At 44.0% G+C, this 19,342-nt stretch overlaps 1 protein-coding gene across 1 annotated transcript; it reads right to left on the bottom strand.

The window, feature by feature from the left end:
- Positions 1–1,754: 1,754 nt before the first annotated feature.
- On the bottom strand, positions 1,755–5,837 carry LOC143861070 (cytochrome P450 71AU50-like). Its single transcript, XM_077371957.1, has 2 exons — positions 4,586–5,837; positions 1,755–2,766 (listed from the first exon to the last, which is right to left on the bottom strand). Exons 1-2 carry the CDS (start codon positions 5,507–5,509, stop codon positions 2,152–2,154), a joined length of 1,539 nt encoding a protein of 512 aa, XP_077228072.1. The 5' UTR covers positions 5,510–5,837; the 3' UTR covers positions 1,755–2,151.
- Positions 5,838–19,342: the final 13,505 nt, after the last annotated feature.

Genomic DNA, 19,342 nt, shown 5'->3' with positions numbered 1-19,342 from the left:
GGTGGCCATCCACTTATCGTGGAAGAATATTCTGATGCATCATGGGGATCAGAATTCAGGGACAACAACTCTACTGATGTTGTGTGGAAGTCGAATTGGAACTTTATGCTCTAGCTTCAGTTGCAAATGAAAGCAGAGGAGATAAAGATTCTGATTATGGTTATGGACATTCCACTGACCCGGTTAAGGATTAATTCCTTAAGTGTGTTATGTGATAATGAAGCTAAAATTACGATTGTGAAGAACTCACTCTTTAATGGTAAGAGGAGACAGGCTGAAACATGCCATGCTGAATTATCTCATTGAACACGGGATTATTACTTTGATTGATGTGAGATCGAAGGATAGTATAGCCAATGTTCTCGCAAAGGGACTGAATAAAGATCGAATATTCAAAACTGTGGGGGAGATGAGGTTAAAGTCTATATAGACAGGACTTAACCTACATCCATGTTATTTTGAATCTTCGAATCTCCCTTTTAGCCAAGATAGGCACTTGATATGTTTCGACGATGTTTACAGTTGTTATGTGTCATTCCACATTTGATGACATGTCCTTTTTGGGAAAGGTTGTACATTCCAAACTTGATGATACAGCTTAACTCAAATATAGATAAGATGACAGTAACATTCCAAAAAAGAAACATGAAATGGTTCTTTGCAAAAGAAACTATTTGGTCTTGTTCTTTAATGAAACTTGACAATTAGGAATGGTTATTTGCAAAAGAAGCTGTTTAGGTCTTGTTCTTTATTGAAACTTTAAAATGATGCTTATGGTGAGAGTGATACTGATACTTTTTCAGCCATTTTGAATTGTACTAAGTTCTTCAGGTAGAACTAGATACTTTCGTGAATTATGGAATTGTACTAAGTTCTTCTTCAGGTAGAACTAGATACTTTAGTGTTTTACACAAATGATTGGATTCATTTTCATGAAATCCATATTTGGTAATTCACAGGGATTGACGAAAAAGGAGGAGCTTGTCTTGATTTGGACTTTGATGAAGATGACTTACTTGATAAGTAAATCTTTTAAAGTCATAAAGACTATGCTTACATTTCAGTATGCATAGAGTTCACTTTTTTGTGAAACTTTATTTTGGATCTCGATGAGAATCATACCTCATGAATGAATTCATCTAAGATCAGTGAGGTTCACTTATAAGTGAAACTACCTTTTGGTTGAGTTTAACTTGTTGTATATCTAAAACTCTTGGTTTGTCATAAAATGATTCATGTTTTCAGTTGGATTACAGATCTTTTATGATATAGACCATATGGTGATGTGGATGATTCAATATTTTGTTTTGAATATTACACTATCTATCTATTGGATTGTGCTATATGTAGAACATAGGAGGAGATTGTTGGGTATATAATATAACCCATCTATGTTCTAATATAAGCCCAATAAGATAATGGACCGGTGTAGTGGGCCTATTTGGGCTAAAGCCCACTAACCTATTAAAACCCTAGTGTATCTAATATATATAGGGGCTGGAGGCAACAAACTTAGTATTCCAAATTAGATACCTTGGGTGTAATGCTTCAAGCAACCTCTTGCTTGACCTAATTACTCTAACATTAAGAAGTTATGGGAATCTGGTACTGCCTTGGCCGTAGAGTTTGTGGTAGGCAATGAGACATTCAGGGCTCATATGTCTAGGACTTGCTCTTCACTATCCGGTATTCAGAGCCCAATTAATTCTCTGGTCGATTTCGAATCATGGACAATGTAGTGGAGACTGCACATATTGACACCCAAAATCGGTCCCTTTTATTTATTTATTTTCTTAAGCACCATTGTCGGTTCACCCACTTCAAATGAGAGAAGTGACCAACTGAGTGACACTAAGAAATACATTTGCGGCTTCCTAGAGTAAATCCATACATAAAAACTAGGCTTTTAGTAAGTTCATCATCGATGCATTTCCTTTTGATCAACTCAAGCCATTGAGAGTTTTAAAATGAAACAGAAATACACAACAAAGCCAAAGGGCCTGTTCTCCATGGGGATGACTATCCAGGGTTTATTTTATACTTGGATAGGCTTGATGAGCTGGATATAATATTTTAACCAAGATAGCCAATGCCTTAACAGCTTATTTTAATGATTTCTCTCCCCCTGGAGAGCAGCCCCACGCCAAAACTCTACCCATGAAGGCGATATGTTGGAATAGCCAATAGATGGTTAGCTCTTGGCACCACAAGGCTAAATTTCTCGGTCATGTCCAACTCAGAGGGAGACATTCCATTTGGAAGCTCCCAATCAAAGCAATGCACTAATTGCGCCAACACCAATTGAACCACCCTGAGTCCCAATTGCATCCCAGGGCAACTTCTACGTCCAGACCCAAAAGGAATAAGCTGAAAATCTCGGCCTCTGAGATCTATATTAGTGCCGATGAACCTCTCAGGCAAGAATTCTTCGGCATTCGGCCATGAATTGGGGTCCCGTCCGATCGCCCAACCATTTATAATGACACGAGATTTTCTTGGTATGTAAAAGCCATTAACCGTGCAGTCCTCCATGGCCTCGTGAGGAGCGAGCAATGGGACCACAGGGTGGAGCCTCATGCTTTCCTTAATCACCATGTTCAAGTACTCTAAGTTAACCAAGTCTGACTCCGCCACCATTCGTTCCATGCCAACCTTGCGCTCTAACTCTTCTTGGACTTTCTTCATCACTCTTGGATTCCGAAGGAGCTCCGAGAGGGCCCAATCGACCACGCACGCCGATGTATCCATTGCACCCAGTAGCATATCCTACACAAAAATGGTAGTTTTAATGATTTATACACACATATATGCTTTGAAAGTGCTCTTCAAATTTTGACTAATTAAGCATAAGTTTAATGCACACTTAAAAATTAATCTTGTATAATCTTTTTTTTTTTTGCATGATATTCTTGTATAATCTTATATGGCGGGTGTATTCGGATTTGGATATAATTTATATGCAAATATTAACATCAATAATAGCTTTACATCTATCTTAGTTAATGAATTGCAAAGTGGCCTTAATGTCTCATTTGTTAATAAAATTAACTTCAAAGAATTTTATAAGAAAATATGTGACCATATTTTAAAAAAATAAGGACCGGTTTGTCTACCCATAAAGTGTACATGTAATCTTCTCTTATTTAATTAATGATAATTTTTTTAAGAAATAAAAAATAAAATAAGCACTGATTTTTTTCTGTTATGGAAAGAGGCATGTGTGATTGCTAACTATATAAGTACTAGCATGCTTGGCCCATGGGTGCAAAATAATGCACCCCACCCTATCAAAACATGGTGTAAAATCGTGGGTTGCACCTACGCATGGATTTGAGTGGAGTAGGCAAAAGTATCATGGTGGGAAATAGAAACGGGAAATGAAACGTGAAATGGAAACGGGAAACGCATGAAAAAAAATTACAGTGGAAATGAGAAACGAGAAACGAGAAACAATAGAAAATCGTATGATAAACGTCTTAGGAAATTATGTGTTTTTTCCACAATGATTTTCGTAAGTTCCACACGTGTTTCCTACGCGTTTCATATGCATTTTCTACGACTGTTGCATATGTTTATTACGGGTTTAACATTATTTACATAAGTTTTTCATATGTTTCCCATGTGTTTTAGAAATATTTCTCCAATTTTGTATCATATTTTGGAAACGTTTCCGAAACGTGTTTCCTAACACTTCTAAAACGGGATCCTTTCCCGAAAATAAACACGGGAATAGTATGGCTGAACGATTTGGCAATCCCATGTAGGCGCGACACATGAGCAAAAGACAATGAAGTGATCTTGTCCTCCACAAAATGCAAAATAGCTGTGGAATTGACCCAATTGTCGGTGAATTCCACTTTTGTCTTCATTTTCCAAACGAAATCCCATTTTGAAAGTGTTTTCCATATATTATAGATAGATATATAGACTTGGCAAACGAGCGGGCCGGGCCGGGTTTGACCCGGCCTGTACGGGTCCGGGTCAAACGGGCGTGGTCAAAATGATCTGGAAAATTTTACGGGTCATTGAGCTTGGACCTACACCTGGCCCGTACGGGCCGGGTCGACCCGCGGGTCACCCAGATTTTTGACGTATTTTTTTAAAGATTTTTTTTTGTATAGGGATTCTCTAGCCACCTTCGCCGAGGCTACTTTTCGGCTTGTCACCAATTCTTTGCGGCAAAGATCGGCAGAAGTACGATTTGCGCAAAGGTGGCTAGCAATAAATAATAGCAATATATAATAATCATGCGGGTACTAAGTTTTAAATGAAAAATTACAGAAAAATGGAAGCAAAGTAGGAAAATTACTAAAAAAAAACCAAAAGAATGTATTAAAATATGACAATTACCAAAAAAAGTACAAAGAAAATTAAAATATTATGACAATTACGGGAAAAAAAAGGCCAACATAAAACTTTTGTACTTCTCTGCGGGCACCCGCGGGTCCACCCAGCCCGGCCCAGTTTTTACGGGCCGGGGGGGCCTGGGTCAATTTCAAACGGGTCACAGATTGATGACCCGGACCCGGAGTTTACGGGCGGGTCCGGGTCACTTTTTGCCAGGTATATAGATATATTTCCTTACCAATAGGATGGCTTTGATGTTGGTGCGATCAACTTGAAACTCGGATTCCTTGGACTCCATGAGGGATAACATGACATCCATGAAATCCTTAAGATTCCTGCGGTCTCCAACCTGCATATGCTCATCTATGATTTTCTCTAAGAAATTATCCAAGACCTTGCTAACCGCCTTCATGCGGCGACTCAGCCCTTGAAGATCAAATACCCCAAAATAAGGGATGTAATCCGCTATGTTGAAAGCTGCCGTCAATTCGAGGGTCTCTTGAACCACTTCTATAAACCCTCTCTCATCCAAATCCTCATCCTTGTACTTCTTGCCAAACACCATCATACAAGTCATGTCCACGCCGAGAGATGCCACCTTTGCACTAAGGTCTATGGCCACACGAGAATTTGATATATCCTTTAGGGATTGGACGAGGAGGGCTAACTCTTCTCGCCTCGTGGACTCGAAGGATTCGATCTTAAGGTTGCTAAGCAACTCTAGGGTGCACAATTTCCGAGCGTTACGCCAATAAGGGCCATACTCGGTGAAAGCAATGCCCTTACGGTTGTAGGCCATGTACTTGGCAGCCTCGGAGAATGGCCTATTGGCGAACACAAGGTCATGTGTCTTGAGGAACTCTTGGGCCGCCTTTGGGGACGAGACGATAACAGTCGGGACTAGGCCGAGCCTCATGAACATGATGGGGCCATAGTCTTTGGCTAACCTATGGAGATCGCAGTGAGGGAGCTTGCCCAACCTGTGAAGGTTCCCCAAAATTGGTAGGCCTAGAGGACCAGGAGGTAACTTTTTTCCTTTTCCTCTCCTTGCAAGTAGGAGATAAGCAAAGGAACAAATTCCTCCCACTAACACCAAGAGAAGGGCAGTCCAAGAAGACATGGTAGGCACGGTTCTGGCAAAGCTAACACGCCTTTCCTCCATTATTTCTCTCTCTGAACCTGCAACTCAATTCTTGCATATATACAGCACTTAAAAAGAGAGGAGCGGAGAGGGGTCAATTTCTTGCTTGCCATCTGATGGAAAGCTAAGGAGATTTTTTTTATGGAAAGCTAAGGAGATTTTTGTTTTGTTTTTGTGCTTTGGTCTTCTTTGTGGCAGCTGCCTTTTTTCATCAGAAGGTTTTACATTACAAAGGCATTATAGCAGTGCCTAGTGATTTGAGGGTTGAGTGAGGAAAGGGCTTATTTGGTTGAGGGTTTTATGTAACAAGGGGGTTGTAGGGTAAATGAGAGCTGATAGATTGAAAGGTGGAAAGGGAACAGCTGTTTTTTGCCTGGATTTGCTTATTTGGATTCAAGTGCCTTCGATTCTCATAAAAGAGAATAGATGCGTTTTACCTGGATTTGGTTGTGTTTATTCAAGTATCTTAAATTGATTCTCATCTACTTTTCATGCTAACTTGAAATATTTCACAAGGCTGCATTGAAGGCGCAGTGAATGCAGCCTTGTGAAATAAGGAAAAGAATCAGGTTCTTTTTTATAATGAAACTCAAATTTTAGGTCTTTTTTTGGTAAAAAAGCTAGAATCGAACCTACGAGCTAAAGGTTGAGATACAAAGCCACATCCAATGAGCTACAGGCCCAATCCCTAATTTTAAGACTTCTGTGAGTGGCCATTGATAGTTATTTTGTGAACTGTAACAACCTTTAATAATCACAAAAGAGTAAAATGAAGGGGTGCCATTTTTGTAACAAGGCTGTTCTCCTGAGTAAAAGAAGGGGGGGAATTTATAATCTCAATGAATATTTGATTTGGTTTAATTTCTCAGAATGAGAATTATCTGTGTAACAAATTCTGAGTGCTACCTATAGATGATTCTTGATGGGGTGTAAAAAGACCATCCTATCAACCGACGACACGTGTCCCGGGGAGGGCCTGCCACAGACACCACAGACCAGCCTATTAGCAGTCGACACGTGTCTCGAGGGGGCCCACCGCAGACCCCGCATCAGCAGGGGTAGTTTGGTAATTACAGCAGAGTAGGTGAGCTTGAACCTATAGCTGGTCGGCACCTGTCTTGGAGCATTAACTCCCCAACTACTCCATTTTTCCTCTATAAAAGGGCTCCCAAAGCTCATAAACAGGGTAATAACTTCTTCACCCACCACTCTAAAACTAGCTCTGCACTCTTGCTCATACTGACTTGAGTGTCGAAGGGCCTGTCCGGAGTAACACTCCGATTGGTCATTCTGACCTCATTTGTTTCTGTGCAGAACGCAGAACGCAGCGGAACTCAGTTCCAAAAGACTCATCCCTTCACTTCGGCTCCTCGAGTCCTCCAGCTCGGCTCTTATGTCACTGTCATATCTGTTACCGATTTTAGGCCTAACAGATTGGCGCCATCCGTGGGACTCCGAACTAAAGGCTGTTCCAATCACTTTACGAAAATGACAGGGCGCAGGAGCACGCGGGTGCCAACCGCGTGGACCACCCGAGCCGTGCTGCCCCACAGGACCCGGATTGAGTGAATCGCCTCCCTGGTGGTGGCAGCTTCTGCTACGGTCGAGCAGAGCCAACCTCGTTCGGAACACCTCAACCCCATGCCCACCCCGGAGCAAGTCCAAGCTCTCTTTCAGCAAATGACAACGCTCGTTGGTCAGTACCAGCAGCTACTCCAGGCGCCTCCCCAACCTCCTCCGGAAGCTCCACGACCTGTCCAAGAAAGGCCAGATATCCACAGGGGAGAGTCATCGCGCCACGGTGAGGACCGGACTCATCACTCCACCAGACAAGTCCGTCACCCCACAGCCAGGCATGCACAGACAGAGCCTCACCGCCGTCGGAGGTCGCGGTCTCGCTCTGCCCAAAGGCGCCAAGCTCACAAAGAGCGCGCACCACAAGCCAAATCCCGGTCCCGTCATTGGAGTCCGAAAAGCCACTCCGGCTCCGCGACCAGCCGATCGGTGGAAAGAAACAGGTCACCAGACCGTAGAGTTGACCCGATGCTACAGAGAATAGAGGAGATGGATCACAGGATAGAGGAACTGGCTAAGGACCAAAACCGGCCCGTTTCTAGGGCGTTCTTAAACAGAACGCCATTCACCGATGACGTCATGGGTGCCCCAGCACCCAGAGGATTTAAAATGCCAATTGTCCCGCAGTATGATGGGACCACCGACCCAGTGGACCACCTGGAGACGTTCAGGACGATGATGCTCCTCCACGGTGCGTCGGACGGCTTCCTCTGCCGAGCATTCCCAACGACACTGACCGGTGCGGCAAGGGACTGGTACTCGAGGATCAGGCCGAACTCCATCAGCAACTTCGACGACTTCGGGGAAGATCTAGTCCGCCACTTCATAAGCAGCCGCAGGCCAAGGAAAACCACAGCATCCCTGATGGCCTTGCGACAGGAGGATAATGAACCTCAAAGCCTTCGTCAGCCCTTCAACAGGGAGGCACTCCAAGTGCCAAATCTAGACCCATCAGCCGCTACAAACGCACTTCTCGCAGGTGCGAGATCTAATGATTTCCGCTGAGCAGTGGCCCGTCGGAATCCTCACTCCCTAGCAGATCTAATGGCAAGGGCGGATGAGTATATATCAGTAGAAGAGACCCTGGCTGCCCTGGACTCGAATCAGAGGAGAACCTCTGAAGACAAGAACCCTGCTAAACAGCGTAGGGATGACAAGGCCGTCAGAAGAGAAAAACCCCCCCAGAGGAGGGAGGAGAACTTCACCCCTCTCAACACTTCCCGAAGAAATATCCTGGCCGCTATCAGCGGAGAAGAGTTCGTAAACTGGCCAACCCCGATGATCTCCAAAGGAAACAGGAGAGACAAGTCGAAGTACTGTCGTTTCCACAGGGACCACGGCCACGACACGGATGAATGCTGGCAGCTGAAGGAGGAAATAGAATAGTTGATTGGCAGAGGCTATTTGAAAAAATACGTTCGAAGCGACACCCGCCGAAGCGAACACAAGGAGAAAGGTCCCCGGGGCCGGAGCCCTCGGCGGTCACAACCGCCCCCCCCCCCCCCGCCCGGGGTCAATCTCCTCCGAAGCCCAGTCCACAGCTAGAGGCACACCGCTCCCAACCAAGGGGAGTCATTAGCACAATCATGGGTGGCCCGGCAGCTGGGGGCACCTCGTCCGCTGCTCGAAAAGCTTACGCACGCCGAGTCAACGCCATGCACACATGCAGCAAGAAGGCGAAGACGGAGAATGAGATCTCCTTCTCAGAGGCGGACCTTGACAACCTGATATTACCACATGACGACGCCCTGGTTCTCACCATGCTCGTCGCAAACTGGGAGCTGAAGAAAATCCTGGTAGACAATGGGAGCTCAGCCGACATTTTGTACTATCACGCCTAAGGCCGGCGAATTCAGATCTTTTCGGCTTCTCTGGAGAGGTCGTTAAGGTAGAGGGACAAATCGAACTTCCTGTCCTCGTCGGAGAGCCACCCTGCCAAGCTTTCGCCATGGTCAACTTTCTAGTAGTGAGGGCCACTTCGGTCTACAATGCCATTTTAGGACGGCCTGGCCAGAACCTGCTCCGCGCCGTCGCGTCAGCTTATCACCAGAAGATGAAGTTTATTACGCCAAACGGCGTTGGAGAAGTGAGGGGGGACCAGCCGCAATGTAGGGAGTGTTATCCGATGGCACTAAAGGGCAAAAATGCGGTGGAGTCGTTGCCAATTGAGTTACTCAACCTTAGGGATGAAGCTCAGGGAACTCAGCCAGCCGAGGACCTCATCTCCATTCCCTTGTGCAAAAATGATGATGAAAAAACAGTTCAGATCGGCTCCTCTCTGGGCAACGACACTCGGCACAGCCTCACCCAATTCCTTCAGGACAACGCAGATGTCTTTGCATGGGCCCCCGCGGACATGCCCAGTATAAACCCGGAGGTCAGTACACACAGACTCGGTGTCGACCCAACCTGCAGGCCGGTGAAACAGAAAAGAAGACACTTCGCCCCCGAGAGGCGGCAGGCGATCAAAGAAGAAGTGGAGAGACTTCTGAGGGCTGACTTCATTCGAGAAATCAAATACCCGGACTGGTTGGCAAACGTAGTCCTGGTAAAAAAGGCAAGTGGAAAATGGAGAACCTGTGTTGACTTCACTGATCTGAATAAAGCCTGTCCCAAGGACAGCTACCCGCTCCCAAAGATCGATCAGCTCATCGACGCAACTGCAAGTCACGAGTTGTTGAGCTTCATGGACGCCTTCTCTGGATATAATCAGATCAGAATGTATGAGTCAGATATACCGAAGACTTCCTTTGTAACAGACCAGGGGATCTACTGCTACCGTGTCATGCCCTTCGGCCTGAAAAACGCCGGGGCCACATATCAGAGGCTTGTAAACAAGCTCTTCCGGAATCAGATCAGTCGCAACATGGAATTCTATGTCGACGACATGCTGGTCAAAAGTCGAAGCGCGCGAGATCATGTCTCCGACTTGAAAGAAACATTTCAAGTCCTGAGAGACCATAAGATGAAGCTCAATCCCACTAAGTGCACCTTCGACGTCAGCTCAGAAAAGTTCCTAGGGTTTATGGTCAGCCAAAGAGGGATAGAGGTCAATCCAGAAAAAATCAAGGCTGTAGTGGAGCTCACTCCGCCAAAAACCATCAGAGAAGTGCAGCGACTGACGGGGATGGCAACAGCGTTGGGGCGCTTCATCTCAAAATCTGCAGAGAGGTGCCTCCCCTTCTTCAACGCAGTCAAAGGTCTCAAGACCGCGCCCTGGACAGAGGAATGCCAGGCGGCCTTCGAGGAGTTAAAACAATACTTATCCTCTCCACCGCTACTGACGAAGCCGGAGCCTGGTGAAGAGCTACTCTTGTATCTGTCCGTAAGCCCCCTGGCTCTGACAGCGGTCTTAGTTCGCGAAGAGCACAGCCGGCAAAAACCTGTCTACTATGTTAGTAAAGTCCTGCACGATGCGGAAGTCAGGTACCAGCGGGTCGAGAAGTTGGCCTACGCCCTGGTTATGGCAGCCAGGAAGTTGAGACCGTATTTTCAAGCTCACACGATAAAGGTACTGACTGACCAGCCTCTCAGGCAAGTTCTCCATAAGCCGGACACCTCAGGACGACTCGTGAAATGGGCCGTGGAACTGAGTGAGTTCGACATCCGATACATGCCGAGGCCCGCAATCAAGGCTAAGGTACTGGCAGATTTCGTGGCTGAATGCACCATCCCCCAGCAGGTCACCGAGCCTGAAGGCGCTAAAGCCCCGACGGCAGAAAAGGCAATTGCAGCTGAGGAGCTAGCAGAAGATGGGGCTGTGTGGACCCCGATCCGAGATAGGCGGCGAGGGAACGGGTCCCCCACACCCTCTGGATCATCCACGTGTGAAGGAGAGCTCTGCCAAGGAACTCTCGAAACGGATGCCACCCTCATAGCATAGCACGAGTGGCGATGTAAAAAGAAAGAGATATGTCTTGATCCGGAGCCAGGGCTCGAAACCGAGACATACCTAAAATAAACTCAGAGTCGCCATCCATGGATATGCCATGGAACCCTAAAATCAAATCATCTGTGCAACGGATAACCAGAAATATATATGGGTTCGTGCCTGGTTACGAATGGAGAAGGTCTGAGAGCACCTCCAATTCGTCCGAGTGCAAGCACTTAGTCTCTTATGCCATTTTCATTAACTCCAAAGAAGTTTGGGTAAAAAATCATGTGAAATGGGAACAATCCTCAGGAGTTGTCTACCTAAGCATGCATTTCCTGAGAATACAAATAATAAACACACATAAAATAAAATGAAAGATGTGTCACCTAAGCATAGCTAGGTTATGAGTGACATGCCTAATAGGTGTCTAAGTTCTGATGTGTGAACACATGCAAGCTACAGCTAAAGGTATAGGATCAGTACAAAAAAGTAGGAAAACATATCAAATCATACAATAACTACACAACAAATCCTAAGACTCTAAATTATTAGCCCGAGTCCTCGGATGGTCTGGTATTCATCCAAAGAAGCCTACGTATCCCCGCCTCCACGAGAATCAAGGCAACATAGTTCTTCGCGCCTATTCTAAGCTATGATGCCTAAGACACCTAGCCCTCTATCCTAGACTCGATCTAAAAGACCCGACCATTTATTAAAGTTTCTTGTACGATTATTTAAATTCCAGTGAATTGTGAATTTTAGGACATCCTATATGCCCTAACTAAATGCAAGTTAGCCCTAGGCTAATGCAGGTGGTTCCTACAACCTATGTGTAACTAGGCTGTGCTTCCTAAGGAAAACAAAGGGTGGACTAACGTATCCTGCTCTAGTCATCACTCGGCGATGTGGATCGCCGACTGACCGGACGGAGGCGCTCCTATAACTCTAGGACAGACCCCTAACTCTAAAACAAGCACACAATAAAACAAACAAACAAACAACCTATCAAAAGAAACACCTAACTCTAAAACTCTCTATCTAGGAGAAACTCCTAACTCTAGAGGGAGATCTTTTGAAAAACAAGGTTTTAAAGGTTTTTGAAGAAAGTTTAAAATATTATTTACAAAAAATTTGGCTGGACTTGGGATGTAAATCCCAAGCTGCACTACGTACCTCGGAAGAGGATCAAGGCAATGTAGTTCGAAACGAACTCTCCTAATTGCCTAACAATCCAAAAGATTTAAGGTTTTTAATGTTTTCAAATGTTTTTGACATTTTAAATTTCTGATGTTTTTGGATTTTAAAATATTCCAATGCTTTAAGATTCTTAAATATTTTCACCCTTCAAGGGAACATGCAAGCATAACCACAAACTAGGGCAAAGCCCTAAATCAAAAGGGGAAACCCCGAACAAACAACAAGCGTCTCAAAGAGGCGAACCACAACACGTAAAGAAGTGTCCCAAGAATAGAGAAAATGAATCTAAGATCTCAAACAAGCAAAGCTCTAATAAGACTGAGTTAGTCTCTAATCAAAGTGGAATAATGACAACTCTAAAGGAGAAACTCCTAACGAATAACACTAAAGAGGGGTCAAATGAGTCAGGGACTCTTTAATAACACTACGAAAAGATGAATGAGTCAAAGACTCTCCGATAGCACTACTAAGCAAGATAACCGAGTCAAAGACTCCCTACTAAGGACAAATGAGTCAGAGACTCTCTAATAACCACCTAAAGACAACTGAGTCAAAGACTCTTTAACAACACTACCTTAAAGAAGGAACGAGTCAAAGACTCTCTAAAAGGAGCTGCTCTAATATAAGGCTGGGTAAGCCTCCTAAAGAACGAAACCCTCTAAATGAGACAAGGCCTGTCTCCAAATAGGGGCTCCACAAATGAGGCAAGGCATGCCTCCTAGGGATACACTATCCATCAAAATCAAGGCAACCTCCCTGAGGGTAGGCTCTAAGCGAGGCATGTCTCCAAAGGAGCACGGCCTAATGAGACATAGCATGTCTCCTAGTAGGGGTCTAATTTCTATCGGTGTCTAAAAGACTATTAAAGTCTACTATACAAAGGAGGGGAGCCATACTTGGACGAGCAAGTCCCCTAAGGATGGGCTTGGGCTATCACCTTCATCGCCCATCAAGGAAGGAAACACAGGCAAAGTCATGCAAATAACCAATATGGTTATATTGATTTCAAATAGAATTGAGAGCTGGAAACAAGCCCAAGAACAAGAGATGAGATAATGAAAACCGGCTGGGCTTCTATATCTACCAAACACAGTTGTATTGAAATTATTCTTAAGAGAATTAACAAAGAATGAATATCCTCAACAACAAATAAAAGGAAAATATGATCTACCTTTTAACAACTCAATCATTGGAAAAAATGAATTCCTATGTATCCAAATGAATAGCAAATTACATTCGGTGTCAAAACAAAGAGAGTGGGCATTGATAAGCTACTGTATAGCTAAAAGATCAAATAAAACGACCGAACACTGTTAAAGCTCTGGTTTGACATGTCAACAATAACCAAAGGCTCTCATGGTAAGAACCACCTGTACTAAACCACTTGGTATGTATAATGGCAAAATCAAGTATTAATCACTAGATTACCCCCATCCACAGATTATATAAACAAACCCAATTGAAATCCATTTGCAGGCACAGGACATGAACATCAAAATCAATATATGAGATCAAATCGTTACCCAATGGATTTGTAAAAAAAATAAAATCAGAGTGAAGCTAGAATTCGAATCAGAAACAAACCCATAGGCCACACGCCATTCAATCAAGAGGACAATCCATGCAAAGTAAAACAATTATACAAAGCGGAAAAATGTTAGAAAATATTACCTGAAGCTTTGTCCAAAGAGAATTCAAGATAGAGAAATTATTTTTCCTGTTCGGAATAAAGAGATTGATTGAAAGGAATCAACAACTTTCTTCTTCTTCCTCGAAGAGATTATTCCGAGATTCACTTGTGATCTTTGGAATAATCCAACCCTCTTCTGCAATTTTTTTAAGCTAAAACCCAACAGATCTGAAGTCCTAGCTTAGATTTTAGGGTTCCATTTTTGGGGAAAAGAAGGATTTAAGGCAATAAAGGAGAGAAACGATGAAAAAAAATCAAAAAAATAAGATTGCAGAGATGTCGGCCGGAAAAATTGATCGGAGATCTGCTCAGAGAATATATCGAAAATGAGGAAATAATGGAGATGATCAAAAATTTCACCCAAGAACAATATTAAATTTTAGATCTGTGAGGATTTGAATCGAATATTAACAGATCTAACGCTTATAAAGCTAATTTCAAGTTATTGAGGAATCATCGGATTCTAATGAGATTAGGTGCAGATCTAAAGAACAAGAGAAGAATCTAAACTGATTATTATATAAAAAAAATGAAAGAAAAGAAGATCTAAGGAAATAAGAAGGGAACACAGACATATTCGCAGTGAAGCGACCGGAGCTCCGGCAATTCAACCAGAGAGGATGATCAGAGGAATATATCTGGAAACTTCCTTCTCTCTCCCTCTCTCTCTCTCTCTGTTACGAAAATTGAAAAACCCCTCTCTCTCTCTCTTGCTCTCTCTCTCTCTCTTTCTCCCTCTCTTCTTAGATCTGAGATCTCAGATCTGAGATTTCTCTGCTGGTGTAGACACCCCATTTTGACCTGACCCAAATTTCCCCAAAAATTGAATAAATCCCGAATTTCGAGTCCTGAAGCCGAATTCAAGGTCCCCAGAATCAAGCTTCAAGTTCCCGAAACCAGTTCCAACATGTCCGGAATCAATTTTGAAATTCTCGAAACCGAGCAATGAGTGCGAAAGAACCTGAGAGACCCAGGAGTGCACATTTGCAGTCCATTTCCGAAATACTCTGAAAGCCCCAATATCCATAAACCCCATTGATATCATCCGTTCCACCGCCCCGACCTTCCCTTTTATTTTTTCGGAATTTACAAAAATTGCAAAATACCCTGAGTTCTGGTATTGGCACCCCTCTACACGAACCTCCCAAGTGCAGATGATGCTGACACAATCTCGCTTTGATATTTTCACTAACTTACCTTGTCTTTTAGTGTTTAAATCATGATTAAATGATCATTACATTTTCATGAGTTTAAATAAGAAAAGACGGGCGAGTTGGTGTCGTTATCAAAATACGAATGTGTCAATATCATTTCCCTAAGAAAAGATACCAGAAAAAGAAGTAATTCACTCTTCCCCTTTTGTTGCTCAAACCACCCCTATAGCTAGAAAATATGCTAAAGAGGGCTGTCCGAGGAAAAGGGGAGGTGTATATATTTTCCCTTGTTAGAAGAGGGGAGCGAAACAACCAAGTAGGAGGGTGCCCATTGATAGGAGGAAAAGGCAAGTAGAGTCTAAGGGTAGGAGGGTGTAAAATCACGTTGTCCTAGGGGTATTTTAATAAAATGAGTGTTGCTTCCTTTGCAAGCAATAAACATGGGCTTTAGGATCTAAAAAATGAAGTGTAGGGCTTGGATTAGATTATAGGCTTGTAGATTTTTAGGGTTTCTAAAATTACCTTAGGGCAAAGACAAGGATCAAGGGCTAGGGGTAATCAAGAAGAATAGGATACCAAATGGAGGGTAGGGATTGAATAAAAAAAACAAAAAAGAATATAAAACCAGTAGAGAGAGAGAGAGAGGGAGAGGAGGAAAAGAAAAGAAAAAACAAAAGCCGCCATCTTCGTCTGCTCCAGCCGAACCCGGCAAACCCATTTTCCCCACCTCCGGCAAGGCGACTCCCCGGCGGCCACCACTACCAAACCCCTCAACCAGCCACCTCTCCACCGGCATCCCCATCTCCTTCATCCACCACCACCACCACACCATAAAAACCTGCAAACCAACCACCATCTCCGGCCGGCCTTCACCCAACCACCATTAAACCCATCTCTCAAACCCACATCAACAGCCGCCATCACCTCTGCAACCTCGCCATCACCATCTTCTCCGGTGAGGCCACCTCCACCCCATCTCTGCAATTTCCAACGAAACCCCCTTTTCCCATCAAAACCCAAACCGCAAACCCATTCTCTGCAACAAACCCCATATTCCATCACCAAACCCATTTCATTTTTCCCATCTCCTCTTCTCCGACCACCTTCAAGCACCTTCCCGCCGGCCACCGACCGTACCTTCACCATCTTCCCCATCTGTAGACACCACCATTAAATAAATAAAAAAACAGGGGAGAGTAACAGACAGAGAGAGAGAGAGAGAGAGAGAGAGAGAGAGAGAGAGAGGAAGGAGGAGACCGGCCGAACCACCATCGCCGCTCGACCCCACCTTATCTCCGAACATCCCCTTCTCTTTTCCCCCTTGAAACCCACATTAGCTAGCCGCCTCCCTTGAAACCATCTCTGCGCCAACCGGCCACCACCACCTTCGCCCAACCACCTCTAGCCACCACCACTTCGAAAACCCAAGCCGCCTCCACCTCCTCCATTACCGCCGGCTATTAAACCCAAAACCCAAACCCTCTTCTCCAAATCCCCACTCCATTACCGTCGGCCATTAAACCCAAACCCAAACCCTCTTCTCCAAATCCCCATTCTCTCCACCATCATTAAACCCATTTCACCCTCACCTCTGCATTTCTTCTTCCACCAACAGCCACCTCCAACAACCGAAATCCATCGCCACCCCAAACCCACTTCGAAAATCCTCTTAAACCCTCACCGTTTCTACCATCAACCAAACCCATCTGATTTTGCTATTAACCCATACCCCAATCTATCCTCAACGAGACTCATTTTCGGTGAAAAAAATAAGAAAAACAGAGTAAGGGAGAGAGCGAGAGCGAGAGAAGAAGCTTGAGGTCCATCCCACCACCATCTTCTTCTTTCATTTCCCCTTTCTTTTTTATGTCACCCATACTACTGCCCTCATTTCCTCCTCCATACCTAACTTCCATCTAGGCCTCTGGCCTTCATCTCGTCCGGACACCTCCACAAGATCCGCACCATTATCGACGCCAATCTGCGGTCAAAGCAAATCCAAACTGCCAAGAAAAAGAACAAGGAAGAAAAAAAAAGAGAAAAGATCTGAAGCCTTGAATTTTTACTTCAGCGGGTAATTTCTAGTTCCTTCTCTTCATTCATGTAGTCTGGCACTTCCATAGTTCTTAGATCCTTTGAATGTTTCTATCCTATTGATGTGCTAGGCTTAGAATTACCAGTTGTGCTCGATTGTCATTTTTAACAGAGTTTGGTTTTTCCGCAAACCTTGATTTACCAATCTTGAATTTTCATTCCTTTTCATTGATTAAGTATCGTTAATTTTAAGGATGAAATGAGCTTCGGATTTTGGTACCCAGTAGCATTTTGTAGATTACAGGTTTCTGATCCGATGTTTTCTCTGAACCCCATTTCTTATAATCCTTGGATTATTGGGAGAATTCAACTTTGACTAGTGACACTCTCATAATCATGTAATGATGATGGTACTGCTCTGTGTTGCCTCCTACTTTGAAAATCTGGGAATACGGATCATTCTCCCGGCGATGACGGGATATTTCTTGAGCCAACCCCTTGCCCTTCCTATCATTTTCTCCGTCTTAGAGTCTTCACAGGGTTCGAGGGGTTTTCTTTCTTACCTTCTTTCGGGACTATTCTCTTCACGTTCCTGGGAATACTCTTTGCATCTCGGGATTCCATCGATTTTGGGAATCTCCTCTCAAATTCAGGCTATGACGGACGGCAACCTCTTGAGCCAAAACCCCCTTTCAATCAAAAGGGATAAAAATACATAAAAATCCAAAAACATCAAAAAACACTCGAAGCGTATTTCGAAAAGCTGTTTCGAACTACGTTGGCTTGATCCCTTTTCACAGGGTACGTAGGCAGCTTGGGATCGTCATCCCAAGTTCATTCAAACTTTTCAATAAAATCATTTAAATCCTTGAAAAAAATCATTTCAGCATCCAAAAATATCTTTCAAGCTTTCTCAAAAATACAAAAACCAAAATGGGCAAGGATGGTGATTGCCAGGTCACTCGGAGCCTTCTTTTCATTTCATTTCCGATTTTGATCATGGTTTGCTGGTTTTATCGGCTTTCCGACGTTTTATCGGGTTTTGGGACGGGCAATGACGTAGCGTGGCCCCTTTACAGGGATTGTCCTCGCTGAGCCCAACGATAGGTCATGACGATCGCGAGACTTGTCCGATCTTCAGCAGATTAGGATCGCTGGGCTTGATTCCTTTTGAATCGCCCTCTGAGCCTATCGTGTGTTCTATTTTCTTTTCCCTGGCATTCTCGGTCCTCATGTACCGTTGATTTTCCGATTCATTTCTTTCCCTGTATCTTTTAGTTCATTGTGTGTTTATCTTCGACTCCTTATGTGTTACTTTAGCTTGCTTACTTTTCTAGCACGAGATTGATTATTATTTTCTTAGCATTATCTCTTACATAGGCTCGCATGCTAGTGTGTTTATTCTATTGCTTTGGTAGTTTACTGCTGTGCTTATCTGTCCTCTCACCTGCTTAGTTGTAGCATTTATTCACCTTATCTTGATTATCTGCTTAGCTGTAGTTGTGCGTGCGGATGTTATTGCTTTCCTAGATGTGATGGGTTAGGATTAGATGCGGTGAGTTAGGATTTGGATGTTTATTTTCTTTTGCCCATCCCCGGGTCATGCATGCTTAGATAGACGTTTCTTCGGGGATACTCGTTCCCTTTTCACATGATTTTAGCCCAAAATTCTTCAAAATTAATTAAAAATGACATAAGAGACCAGGTGCTTGCACTTGGGCGAATTGGGGGCGCTTAATACCTTCCCCATTCGTCATCAGGCACGGACTTTTGTATCTCTGGTTATCCGTTACAACAGAGTATTTCATGGGATCCAGGGCCTACTTCCCTGGATGGCGACTCTTCTTTGTTATAGGTACATCTTGGTTCCGGGCTAGTCCTTGAATCGAGAGGTATCTCATTTGTATCGCCACCCATGCTGTGAGTGGCACCATTTCGAGAGTTCCTTGGTGGAGCTCTCCTTCACATGGTGGAGGTCTCAGAGGATTGAGAGGGGGATCACGCGTCCCTCGCTCACTGTCCTCTCGGGATCGGGGTCCACAGGCTGGCGACTCTGCTGGGGAGTTCTTGAAACATTGCCTAACTCTGTTAAAATGCCATTTTTATTAACTTTGGTGAAATTTGAGCTAAATTCATTTTAAATGGGAATTCTATCGTTAGAATCCAGGGGCACCAGACAGGTGCGTAATTAAAACAAGGGATTCACACACTGCATAGTATGCATTGTCATATTTTTTATTTCTTTCATTGTCTCTCATTGTTTTTCATTATTGGCTCCACGGGATAGATTCAATGCGTGCCCGACTGGGATGTTATTACACCCTGATGGT

This window comes from Tasmannia lanceolata, unplaced genomic scaffold (assembly GCF_043159265.1).
Source record: "Tasmannia lanceolata isolate RefF3 unplaced genomic scaffold, GAP_Taslan_0.1 ptg000037l, whole genome shotgun sequence".
Classification (NCBI taxonomy): domain Eukaryota; kingdom Viridiplantae; phylum Streptophyta; class Magnoliopsida; order Canellales; family Winteraceae; genus Tasmannia; species Tasmannia lanceolata.
This window is presented reverse-complemented; position numbering and strand designations above follow the sequence as displayed.